Genomic DNA, 12,117 nt, shown 5'->3' with positions numbered 1-12,117 from the left:
CGAGGAAGTGGGACCAAGAGCCAGAGGGAGAGAGGGTTTGAACATGAGCCAGCAGCGTGCCCAGATGGCCAAGGTGGCCAACAGCATCGTGGCTGGTATCAGGAATGGTGTGGCCAGCAGGACCAGGGCAGCGATCGTCCCCCTGTGCTCGGCACTGGTGAGGCCGCACCTCGAGTGCTGGGTTCAGTTTTGGGCCCCTCGCTCCAAGGCGGCCGTTGAGGTGCTGGAGCGTGTCCAGAGCAGGGCAACGGAGTGGTGCAGGGTCTGGAGCACAAGTGTGATGTGGAGCGGCTGAGGGAACTGGGGGCGTTGAGCCTGGAGAAGGCTGAGGGGAGACCTGATGGCTCTCTACAGCTCCCTGAAAGGAGGGCGTAGGCAGGTGGGGGTCGGTCTCTTCTTCCAAGGAACAAGTGATGGGACAAGAGGAAACGGCCTCAAGTTGTGCCAGGGGAGGTTTAGATTGGGTATGAGGAGAAATGTCTTCACCAAAAGGGTTGTCAAGCGTTGGAACAGGCTGCCCGGGGAAGTGGTGGGGTCCCCATCCCTGGAGGTATTTAAAAGACGTGTAGATGTGGTGCTTAGGGACATGGTTTAGTGGTGGGCTTGGCAGTGCTGGGTTAACAGTTGGACTTGATGATCTTAAAGGTCTTTTCCAAACTAAATGATTCTATGATTTACCTACCAGACACAGTCCTGCCCTCACTCTGCTTTAATTCATTTCTTTTACCTCCTGCCTCCATCTCTGAGGTGTTTTTTGTGCCATCAGTAGCTGATTCTATACGTACCCAATAGTCCCTTCAAAAGGGAAACCTTTCCCAATATAATTAATCCTGAGCAAAATCCCGTTATCGCAGTGCGTGACACTAAATATGCATCCTACATCTTACACGTACCTATAAACAGGGTGTGCGAGCAAATAGTGCATGTGCAAACAGTACAAGCACAAAGGTGGAGTGTAACCACTTCATATATATCACCATATGAAAGCAGAAAACTTCACGTAGGGTTTGGCGTCATGTGCATACAGTGTTTGATCAGACCTCTACGGCAATAAAAATGGTGCACGGTCAACAGTTAGAGTGGCTATAAAAGAGGCAGGACTGTGCACAAAAAAGGAATTGAAAAACAATCCTCATGCAAAATACAAGTATTGCTACATCTATCTATAAATACATTTATTCACAACATTTCAAATAATTTATGTTTTAAATACAACAATGAAAGAAGGATACAGCACTGTGATGTAAAAACATGTCTAAAGCAAGATAATCACTGTGGCAAACATGGTCTTCTAGACCATTTCAGTTAAACTACTGCAGTCAAGTTCACTGAAAAGCAAAAATAATGACAGTTTGCAAAACCCAAAATATGATTTGGTTCATCGAGCATGTTCTAACAATCAGAAAACTGCACAAGGGAGATAATCCCTTCTTTCATGTCTTAGGCAGTTTAATGAGACAGAATTAGTTCTCACTGAAGGCAGATTTAGTTAATCTAAGTATAAATTAAATTTCTCTTCATTTCCTTTACCTGCAGCCTCTGAAAAGACTGTTATTTCAGCAATAACGTTCTGCATTGTAGAGAAATCAAGGAACAACTCCAAGGACTGAACCTTAGCAGCATGCCCAACAACTGCCAGAAGGCTGGGGCGTGATTGCTACATTTGGGTAGTAACAGCATATTGTATTACTGTCATTAAATCAGCTCAGTGGAGAGAATTTAACTGTGTTCTATGAACATATCTGAATAAAGCTCATTTTGCACAGAATTCATTGCTAGTTTAGACATCCCGAGAGGCTGATCATATTCCATTTAACCTGTCAGAATTTCCTTTGCTTGCAGAATCAGGCCCATCAAAATAATTAGCAACATAAAACTTTCTGAACTTTTATTTAAGAATTTTTGCACATACTTGCAGCATTTTAAAGGTGCATTTCAATTAAGTCTATTTTAAGTCCTTGCCACCTTTGCAAACCAACACACAGAAGGTACCATGTCACATTTAGACCTTTCCATAAAGAAAAAAATACTTGAAATTCATTGATTTTAATGTTATTTTTTCAAGTATTTTCAAATATTGGTTGATTTCTTGATTCTTCCTCAATAGTAGTTAAACAAAACCAGACAGCTTTAATGCTGAAGATCATAGGACTAGATTTGCTGAAGTACTTTGGTCCCTAAAGATGCCTACTCTGCAATTTTCTAGAAGTCTTCAGTGTAAATGAAGCTGCTACTTGCTGTAGTGAATTCTGGTAAATGTCCACCTGTCATCATCAGGTACCTGAACCCTTTTGTAAATCTTGCTTTTACTGAGTAACAAACGTATGGAAATTTTCTCAGTTAAATTAAATTTACTTGATATATATTGTTCTCTCATGTGACGATTTCCTTTATTTCTGTCTACTTATTTTTCTGTGCACTTCTTTGCATCCCAGCAGGCTCTGCTCAGGCTCAGGAGTTCATTTCTTTCCCCTGATTTTTAAATTATTTTTTGCTTAACTGTTCACAATAGAATTACTGACCTATTCTTGGAAAAAGAATAGGAACAGAAGAGTTGCAACACAAATCTCTGGCCAGGACTTCCAGTGAAGTGCCTCATTCAGGAAAATTTTGGTGCTGTAGATTACTCACATTCGTGTTTGACTGTGTTTAAATACAGCGCTGGCACACAGCTAGAAGCCCGGTTCAGTCTACAGTCTAATTTACTGTACAGTTTATTGTCCATGTCACTGTCTGATGCACTTCCTTGTATAATAATATCCTACATAACTCAGTTATGTACACTTTCTAAATTGATTGCCTACATTTACAAATTAAAGGAGCCCCAGCACAGCTCTTGCTCTCCTTTTCGTCACGTTCACAGCTGTTAGAGGTGAATATATTACTCCAAAACTTTGGCCTGCTTATCAGATGCCCATCATTTTAAAAGAGTGGCTAAGGTTACCTGCCCTGGGCCAGGAAGCACAGCGGAAGGGACAATCTTTTCAGCAATGCTGGCAATGTTAGAACACATACATTCAGCTGCACACCTGCAGCGACTCTTCATTTCTGTTGTCTTTGAAGACCCTTAGAAGTTCCCGGCTTTCAAATTTAGAGCATGAGCTTTGACGCTAGTGGTAGCAGAGGAATTTATTGTTTGGGGTGAGGTGGGGGGTGATTGGTTTAGAAAACCCACTCCGCCACAGCAAAGGTTACATCCACCGTTTACCAGCTGAAGCTCTCATGGATGAAGGGTACGATTCATTGCAACAATATGGGTGAAATACCCAAAGGCAGGGAGGACAAAATCGGAAACTAGCATGGCCTCTTTCCCTTGCTTCCGCTTCCCAGTCCCTGGCTTCTCTACTACGCGATCCACAAAACAATATCTGTGAGCACAGTTAGTATTGTTATCTTTTATTGTATGAATTATACCACACGTGCATGCTCAGAATAATAAAACCAGGTTTTAATATCACAAAGGGTAGGTGCTTTACCAGTCTAGGAGAAAGCTGTATCTGTGATACACTGATCAGATGGCGGATTATGTTCCAAAGATGATGCAAAAGCTGATTAACAGTAATACCGAATTCACTTCCTAATAGACTAGCTCATTAAGGGAGAGTAAACAATATTAGGCAATGCTGTACAAGGAGTTTTCTGTGATTCAACTCATTACAGAAGTAATGGTTGTAGCAACAAGGGTCCAATATCCAGCTGTGAACATTGTAGATCAATTCACACAAGACCTGACAAAACTGGGTGGTGGTAGGAAACAATACACATCACCAGAGGCATCTGACAGACATCGAGCAAGGCTTTGGGGTAATTAGTATCTGGTAGGAGAAAACATGATCGTAAGAACAAGACTGGACCTCAGTGATGGCTCAAGCACTGCATACATACAAAGATATTTTGGAAAAATGGAAAATCCTAAATAGCAATTCAAAATTGCTGGAATGCTTTTGTTTGGAATCTTAAAAAGTGCTCTAGCTTGGTAGAGAGGACAAAGCATGAATTATCACTTCTACTCCTGACTAAGCACAGGGACATCTAAAATGCTTCAAAATTGCACTACCATGTTGGGATGGAAGTCAGTATTAGAATGCATCTTCTGGAGGAGGCAAAGCTGGACTTGCTGAGATCCATTTCTTTAGCATGAAGTCTGTAGTTTTATGACCTCCTCCCGCCTGGGGCCTGTTTACACATTTTCCAACATTTTATTACCACTTTAGATATTTATAGCTCAGAAGCCTACAAACAACTGCATGAAGCAACTTATTTTTAAATAAAATCCTGGTTTATTATAATTCAAATTACACAAACATGTTAAAGAGATTTTAGTTGGATTTTTTTTTAAAGGCAGAACTGCACCATTTTAAACCACTGTAACAGAATATAATGCAACAATTCTCTTGCATCATGCCCCTGCTGCTCCTCTTCAGGAAAGAAAGGCACAATGTTTCAAGGAAAAAATTATTAACAGAAGTATTAAATCAAGACTTTGTTTTTAGTAAGTAAATTTTGCACATAGCATAATTCCTTTAGCTCATCCATAGATTTGATGTGAAAAATCTGTATTCTTCATAGTTTAACCACGATGCTTACGTTGCCACAATGCAATTCATAGTTCTTAAGCAAGGTCAACAGCAGCTATAGCTTTTAAGGTGAAAGCCTTAAGTATTGCACTAGCAGTTAGTGAAACTAAGATGCTAAGATAACATTTACCATCCAAAGCTAGATTTATTCATAAGTTATTTAACCTAAACTCTGATCACACCAAATAGATTATAGATGGAAAGTAGTTCCACTGCAGAAAATAAAGAACTTCAGATTTCAAACATTTTAAATTAAGAAATGTGCTAGCTGCCATTTTAGTGGCAAGAGAGACCCTCTCCTGTAAGTATAAGGGGTTATCACCAGTTCACATTGGACACAAGGGAATAAAATCCTTATGAATGAATTCCTTTAATCCATCTTCTTGTCAGAAACTTCTGTGGATTTCTTTGCAGCAATTCCATTTGCAACACCATTGCTTTCAAACTGCAAATAAAAGACATCATCATTAATGGGATGTCAAAAAATTACTCCATGCCCAGAACAGTAACCATTGGTGACGAAAATGGCTTTTAGAAGCAAGGCCAGTGAAGATCTATGAAGAAACCTGCAGCAAGAACCAAAGTGATGGTGCCTCTTCAGAGTTACACATAATTATTGCTGTGGTGGTGGGAGGGGAGGGAACAAGATCAGAAACAACATACAAATCTTTGCATTTTGTTCAAGGAGATGAACAGTAAATACATGATTTACACACACGAAATCTTTTCCCCCATTATAAGTGGCAGAGCTAGCTGAAGAGCATGTGGGCTTTTTTTAATTCTGCTTCATGTATCTGGTGTGATGTACCAATTATTTGACGTCTTCCTTCTCCAAAAGAATTAAAAGTCATTAAATAAAAATAAACTAAGCTGTTTCAGGAAACAGGTGCAATTCCAATCCTTCCAAGACCTACCAGAAGCTGCTCTCTTGGAGCAACTATTTCTAGCTCAGTACTGGTAACTCCCTTTCATAGGAAAATAACCACAAAAACATCTGTAAAAACACCCAACTATTTATTCTTTCATAATGCCCACTCTGAACTATTGCTGGGTGCTTCATGTGGAGCTTCCCTCATTAGCTGAATGCATTAATCTTACTTTATAAATTTCAGTCTCATCCTCCTGATCTCTTTTCGTAGCTGAAGGTGCCCGTGGATTTCCAGCGCTGCCTCCTTGACCTTGTTTTGTGGCTGTCGTTTCTTGCACAGCTTTCTTGGGCCATACACGCTTAATGAAAGGTGCGATAACGGGATAAATATACGGTTCAAGGAATTTCTTGTAGACCCAGAGGAGAACCGGAATGACAATACAGGGAATGCACACCATGGCTTCCTCTTGGTCTGTGACAAGGCTGGTGAGGGGGAAAAAAAAACCAACAACTTAGGATGACAGCATCGATATGCCATGAGCTAAGAAAACAGTCTTAAATAACAAATAAGGATTGTAGTTGATATTCAGACATAAAAGATTCTTCAATAATGGAATAACTGTTTAAGTTTCAAAAATGCTGTATGTTTCAATGGGAAACATTCTTGACAGTTTAACAAAAAAGGTGTAGAGTTTGCATTAATTCGTCATTCCTACAGCTGGAACTTACAAAAACACATTCAGAAAATAAAAGATTTTGCTTAAACCAAACAAAAATTTTAAGCAGCGAGCTGCAGATATTAGCCCAGTTCTTCCTGTATTGCAGCAGAGAGTCCAAAAAGTTTATTTTTCTCACTCCCTTTTTATTTAAGGTGAAATTAAATGGCAGGACCCCAATCCACCTAATGGCTTGCTACCGCTGAAGGGCAGGTCAGTGAGAGGAGGGAACAAAATCCTTGTCAGAAGGTGAAAAAAGGAGAATATGGGTTAATTGCTTCCTCCTCCACCCCAATCCCATAAATTGGCCAAACTATTAGAAAATTAATCCTTCCCTCTCCCCCCAAACCAGGAAGAAGTCTACAAAAACAGCAGCCTGGAGTCTGGGATGAAAACAGCAGAAAACCAAAGCGCAGGGGCAGAAGGGTACAGCTGTGGGGGGGAGTCAGGGAAGCAGGGTTCCAGCCATCCCTTTCAGCGCTGATGAGCAACGTGTTAGATAGACTCTGCTGCACAGCTTTCCCTGCAAACTTCGAATGTCGTTTTACAGGATCTGCTCTGAAGTCAAGCAAACAAAAAAGTAAAAAGGCAAATGGTCCAATTTTAATAGCAAGCTTTTTCCTTTGTGATACAAGCTTTTGTTTGTAAGCCTCCATGCATCAGGGTCAGCAGCGAGCACACACATGACGCTGCAAATGCCTCAGTTTGGTGTTTGTCCCCTCGTGTAACTCAGCCCTCGGTCACCTGCTGTTATGGAATGGAAAAAAGCCTGCGCATGCAAAAGGGCCTTTTTTTTTTTTTTTTTTTTTTTCCCTCCCCATAAAGGATGACCTAGTCTAGAAGCGCTAATTTACGTAACACGTTCCCGTTCTGCCTCTCTACAGGACGCTGTTGAGCCGAGAACATTCCCCAGACGGCCGGCCGGCCTCCCCGGCGCACGGCGAGGAACGAGCCACGGCTGCCGGCGCGGTACCCACCGCCCTCCTCCCGCCGACCGAGTCGGTCCCACTCGAACCCACAGCGCCGCACACCTCGGCTTCCGCCGTTACGTTCCGGCGTTCGCTCCGTCCGCTCCCGGTTAGCGGAGCGGCCACAGAGCAGCCGAGCAAACGGCGGGGCGAGGCCGGCCCCCGGGACGCCATGGCCGAGCCCCGGCCGGAGGAGTGCCAGACCACGACGGGACCCCCAGGGGGGGAAAAGCAGGATCAGCCGCGGCCCCGGCGGAGCCCCGCCCCGCCCCGCACTCACCTCGGTCGGCAACGACCCAGCGCCGTTACCGGCTGCCGCAGCCCTCGCCGCCGCACCGGAAATGACCCAAGCGCTTCCCGCGGATCACCACCAATCGAAGGTGGAGTGAGCATCACGTGGCCCACGCCCCGCCCCCGCCGGAACGTCCCCCGCAGCCACCGAGCGCCGGCCGGGAGGGGGAACGGACCGAAGGGACCGAACGGGCTCCAGGGCGGGGGGAAACGAACACGTCTGCGTGTTCCGAATTCCCTGGCGTTATACACGAGTTAACTCTCGTCACTCATCAACATCCCCCTGGCACGACTGACAGCAAAAGCCCAGACAGAGCAGAAGCACACACAACAAATCTTAACTTTTTCACTTTATTTATGTACAGCTCTTGCAGCCGAGTTACTCCCGAGCCATTAGCTTTTGCTTCTTCAGCTTCTTCTGGGATATCTGAAAAACAAAACACACAAATGAGAAAACAGTCTACACCTTCCCAAACCATCTTGCGAAGAGCTTTAAATACAGAGTCATCCTTTCAAAGCAGTACCGAGAATTGTTCAAAATTTCATCTGTTTACAAAACGTTTCACTAACACTACCTGCATGTAACTGAGCGTCCTTGCAAGTACCACGCTGCTTACAGGCCATCAACTCTACTTAAATTTTACCAAAAGGCATCACACCTTTACACACACAGACTGGGAATGCTGTCACTGCTCAGGGGGAGGGAAGAACAAACCATTCATGCGAGAAAAATACTTCTCAGTGGTTTATCCAAGTTCTCAACGTTGCATTTACATTAAGTATTGAGGTTGCTCAGAAATAACTTTTTTTTCATGGATGTTCCAAAGGTGTCCTAAGATAAGTCATCACAGCAACCCCTCTGTTCAAAAACTGCAAAGCACTAGCTCTCACGTTTCTTAACAGTGACGTTAAAGATACGACCACTGGTACCTTTTTCTTTTGAGCAACTTCTTCCTCTGGCTTGGGAACGATCTGCTCCTTCTCGGTGAGGATCATCTCAATGTGGCAGGGGGAGCTCATGTAGGGGTTGATCCTACCATGTGCTCTGTAGGTGCGCCGGCGCATTTTGGGAGCCTTGTTGACCTGGATGTGTTCGATGACCAGAGAATCCACATCAAGACCCTGAGGAGGGGGAAGAATAAAATTTGAGACTTGTGTTTTTCTCTCCAAGTAAGTAATTTGCACAGCAAAAACATGAACAACCACCCTCCCAACGCACATCACTGCTGGAAAATGGAACAGCTTTGCTCAGCAGCATCATGGAAACAAGTATTTACCGAGCAAGCACCAGCTGAAGTCAGAACAACACTAGCTGCCCTTCTACATGTCACAGTGAATTTAAAATGATGCTGATGGCTCAGAAACAAAGCACGCTTATTTCATCATTATTCCAAAGGTGTCCTAAGATAGTCATCACTGCCATCAAAGTCACCACATTAAGCGCCAAGGGTATTACAAAGATACAAATTGACCAAGAACCCACAGATTGCTTTGCTTTTGTAGATTTTAAGAGATCTAAACCACATTTACTCTAAGAACAATTTGTGTTTAGTAACATCTACACAGCCTACCTTGAGCTCAGCATTGCTCTCTGCGTTTTTGAGCATGTGCAGCAAGAACTCCGCACTTTTCTTAGGCCAGCGTCCCTGCGTCCAGCCCCATTGCTTGGCCTGGAAGAAGAAGAGTTCCGTTTTTATCCTGGTACAACATAACTTACCCTTTACATGCCATTACAACCCCTTTTATGAAGGCTGCATACCAAAATAATTAGATTTGATCCATTACTTGACAAGACACCACGCTTGCTCTAGTGGAATTAAGAGTAACTCTTTTCTCCCTCTTACGATGTTTATATATAACATGAACACCAACAGACCATCCTCTACACTGTCTCAACATCATCTTTTCTCTCTTCTTTAACTAGCCAAGCATCCTTGCCACGTTTTCACCTCGGACCTCACCTGGGCGCATCTACCAACTCCTCCGTTGTAGCGACGGAAAGGAACGCACTGCTTCTTCAGGGTAACGTCTTTCAGGTACTTGGTGGCCTTGCGGATGTGCATGCCCTTGATGGCCTGGGCCGTCTCACGAGTGTTCTAGCGACAGAGCACAGCAAAGTCCCTATTAACACATCTTTCCCAGTGACAATGGGAGCAAAAGCACTCCTCTCTCTTTCCTGGATTCTATTATTTTTGCTACAAACTCAGTTTAAAAGAAGCACTCGCACAAAAAAATACAGAATAAAGAATAATTAGCATTACTAGAGTATTTTATTTCTTTTTGTTACCTAATTTTCTAACCTTTTGTGTGACTTCCATTACTGAAGTTGCAGCTCTGGCATGTCTTTGGTTTTGGGTTGTTTTTTTTTTACCTAATGGCTAGATCTTTCCCACCAGCAAAATTAAAATTTGAGCATTTGTATTTTTCATAACTCCTCTTTGGCCACAAATTCAAAAAGGCAGGAGCCTGAAGGATAAATTCATACTGAAATGTCAAATATGGCACCTCAGAGGAAACGATGAGAAAACAAGCTACACAAACAAGCTGCGAACAACATAATTCTCTCTGTAGAGGAATTCTAAAGGCGAGAGATGAGAAGGCTCAGAAAGAAAAATCAAGGATAAAGTATCAGCGCTTAAGACAGTGTACTAAATGCCAAAGTCAGAGACTAACTATAATCTTACCTGATCATCCAAAAAAGGGCAAACTGAAATAAGCGAAATCTCTTTGACACCTAGCAGAAAAGCACCTGCTTGGCTTTGGTTTTGTGGTTAACAAGTCCTGAATTCCCTGCCTTGCCTAAATGCTTTCCAAAGAAAATTATGTTCTCATGCCAAACACTGCAAGCCTCCACTGTCATACTTCTTGGCCAGCAGCAGGATCAGACTAACACCACGTTCTTTCCCAACAACCAAAAAGGCAGCCTAACACCAGTGAAGCAAATCTCTCGTCTAACGCTACTCCAATTCCTCCTGCTGGATTCACTGCAACTGTTTTCCTACTGTATTTTATTATTTATCTTAGAAGGAAGCTCTATAGGCCATTTCCATGTAATGATAAAAGAAAATAAAACACGCTTCCTTAAAAAAAAAAAAAACAAACCAAATGACAAATTAATTTGTTTTTCCTACTACGCACACACTGCGTACCTTGAAATGCACTCGCAGGTTGGATCCCCGTGACTTGCATGCTGCGGAGAGAAAAGACCAACTTTTGGAATTAAAACTTCCCCGGCTTTGGTGAAATACTACGCAAACGTTCACGAAAAGCAAACTCACATTTCGTGGGGTTTTCCGGATCTAGAGAGTAGCGCACCATTTTTGCGGCTCAACTGCAAAAAAAAAAAAAAGCAATTAAAGAAATATATATATATATCTCAAGCTCCGAACAAGATACGCAGAACCTGGGTTGTTCGCCTCACTGCAGACAACTAACTGAAGGAGCTGCTCAGAAATTACGCTTTCTTTTCACAGTTAAATCCAAAGGTGTCCTAAGAAAGTCATCACTGCAGCCACGGCCTCTCCCTCGGGCCTGCTTCCACCTCACACCCGCCACCTACCCCCGAGCTTCGCCATCCCCGTCCCCCCCTGCGCCATCCCCACAAATACCGAGGGCGTCCGGCGAGGCGGACCGAGCCCTCGCCCCCTCATCGCCTCCCCGGGGCTCCCTGTGCAGGATGGGACCGGATTGGAACAGCTCCCTAACCGCCATGCCTGCCTCACCTCAGGCCGCCGGCGGGGAAGAGGAAGAGCAAAGCATGCCGGGAGCCGGGAGAGCCGCCCACTCTCGCGAGAGCTCGGGCGGGATTTCGGCCAGGGAGCGTCGCGGAGTTACCGCGCCTATGGCGGGGCGAAGAACGCTGGAGGGACCGTCGACTAACCGCGCGGCGGCGGGCGGTGACGAAGGGCCGGTCGGGGCGACACAACCCCGCGTGTGAGCTTGACGTGTGAAAATACAACGCGCGTGTGCACCAGCCAACGCCCTCGTGTCCGTGTGCGGGCGCAGACACGCACCTGTGCGGGGCTCCCCACGGCCCGAGGCCTACCCCCGCACCATGGCGCCGGGCCCGCCGCCCTGAGGGATTAGCCCGGCAGAGCCTTCGCTGTCCCGGGCGGGGACCTCTTTTATTCAGGAAAGGCTGTCGCTGGGGCAGAGACACAGTTTTATTAACCCTCGGCTGAAGGGCAGCGTTGTTCGCGGACTAGAACTGAGGTGAGACGAGACCAAGGAGCAAGCCTAAGGGCCGCAGCTAGGTGGCAGCTCCGGATGGGAGTAGAGAGCAGCACGGCCCAGGAGATGGGACCGAAGGGACTCGCGTTTATAAGTTGCGACCGGTGTTTATTGCACCATTATTTAAAAAAAAAAAAAAGCCATACTTGTTAAAATAATTTTTTTTTTTTCCCCATTTTAGGCTGCGTTTGTAACTAGAACTGCTTGGGGCATTGGAGAAAGCAGTGGTTCAATAAAACCGAAACGTTTCCTGGAGGTGGTACCCAGATACAGCAAAATGCTCTGCAAAAAGAGTTTGACAGAATGGGGGGGGGGGAGAGAAACATCTTGAGCGGCCAGCCGGCTGGTGTGCAGGCATCTCCCTGGCACAAGAGTGCCCGGGTTCGATGGCACGTTCAGAAATAAGCCAAGCAGAGCCAGAACTTACTGCCCATGTAAATGCTCTGACCACAAAGCTATTTTTGGAT

The 12,117-nt window shown here is 44.6% G+C and overlaps 2 protein-coding genes and 3 non-coding genes across 7 annotated transcripts; all 5 read right to left on the bottom strand.

Annotated features, from left to right (window-relative positions):
• Positions 1–3,375: 3,375 nt before the first annotated feature.
• On the bottom strand, positions 3,376–7,512 carry CZH18orf32 (chromosome Z C18orf32 homolog). 2 transcript variants are annotated; one of them, XM_054809102.1, is made up of 3 exons: positions 7,410–7,512; positions 5,676–5,928; positions 3,376–5,022 (listed from the first exon to the last, which is right to left on the bottom strand). In XM_054809102.1, exons 2-3 carry the CDS (start codon positions 5,901–5,903, stop codon positions 4,948–4,950), a joined length of 303 nt encoding a protein of 100 aa, XP_054665077.1. In that variant the 5' UTR covers positions 5,904–5,928; positions 7,410–7,512; the 3' UTR covers positions 3,376–4,947. The 2 variants fall into 2 exon arrangements, with proteins under 2 accessions (XP_054665077.1, XP_054665078.1); XM_054809103.1 differs by lacking the exon at positions 7,410–7,512 and adding an exon at positions 7,193–7,351.
• Positions 7,513–7,755: 243 nt separating this feature from the next.
• Positions 7,756–11,188, bottom strand: RPL17 (ribosomal protein L17). Of its 2 annotated transcripts, none has more exons than XM_054809099.1 (7): positions 11,143–11,188; positions 10,699–10,751; positions 10,570–10,610; positions 9,382–9,516; positions 8,992–9,090; positions 8,351–8,542; positions 7,756–7,847 (listed from the first exon to the last, which is right to left on the bottom strand). In XM_054809099.1, exons 2-7 carry the CDS (start codon positions 10,736–10,738, stop codon positions 7,800–7,802), a joined length of 555 nt encoding a protein of 184 aa, XP_054665074.1. In that variant the 5' UTR covers positions 10,739–10,751; positions 11,143–11,188; the 3' UTR covers positions 7,756–7,799. The 2 variants fall into 2 exon arrangements, with proteins under 2 accessions (XP_054665074.1, XP_054665076.1); XM_054809101.1 differs by lacking the exon at positions 11,143–11,188 and adding an exon at positions 11,029–11,084.
• On the bottom strand, positions 8,208–8,274 carry LOC129200000 (small nucleolar RNA SNORD58). The gene has a single exon (XR_008574792.1). It is a non-coding gene; the product is annotated as a small nucleolar RNA SNORD58 (small nucleolar RNA).
• Positions 8,773–8,842, bottom strand: LOC129200001 (small nucleolar RNA SNORD58). Its single transcript, XR_008574793.1, has one exon. It is a non-coding gene; the product is annotated as a small nucleolar RNA SNORD58 (small nucleolar RNA).
• On the bottom strand, positions 10,863–10,931 carry LOC129199999 (small nucleolar RNA SNORD58). Its single transcript, XR_008574791.1, has one exon. It is a non-coding gene; the product is annotated as a small nucleolar RNA SNORD58 (small nucleolar RNA).
• Positions 11,189–12,117: the final 929 nt, after the last annotated feature.

This window comes from Grus americana, chromosome Z, assembly GCF_028858705.1.
Source record: "Grus americana isolate bGruAme1 chromosome Z, bGruAme1.mat, whole genome shotgun sequence".
Taxonomy (NCBI): domain Eukaryota; kingdom Metazoa; phylum Chordata; class Aves; order Gruiformes; family Gruidae; genus Grus; species Grus americana.
Note: the sequence above shows the minus strand (reverse complement) of the source record. Positions and strands in the feature narration are given on the sequence as shown.

Bases quoted from the DNA above. Each gene is read 5' to 3' on its own strand.
- CZH18orf32 (XM_054809102.1), bottom strand. From the start codon at position 5,903: ATGGTGTGCATTCCCTGTATTGTCATTCCGGTTCTCCTCTGGGTCTAC. The intron at 5,023-5,675 runs GTAAGATTAATG...TTTTATTTGCAG, and splicing joins ATGAGACTGAAATTTATAAA to TTTGAAAGCAATGGTGTTGC.
- RPL17 (XM_054809099.1), bottom strand. From the start codon at position 10,738: ATGGTGCGCTACTCTCTAGATCCGGAAAACCCCACGAAAT. The intron at 9,517-10,569 runs GTACGCAGTGTG...CTCTGTCGCTAG, and splicing joins ACCTGCGAGTGCATTTCAAG to AACACTCGTGAGACGGCCCA. The intron at 7,848-8,350 runs GTACCAGTGGTC...TTTGTTTTTCAG, and splicing joins AAGTTGCTCAAAAGAAAAAG to ATATCCCAGAAGAAGCTGAA.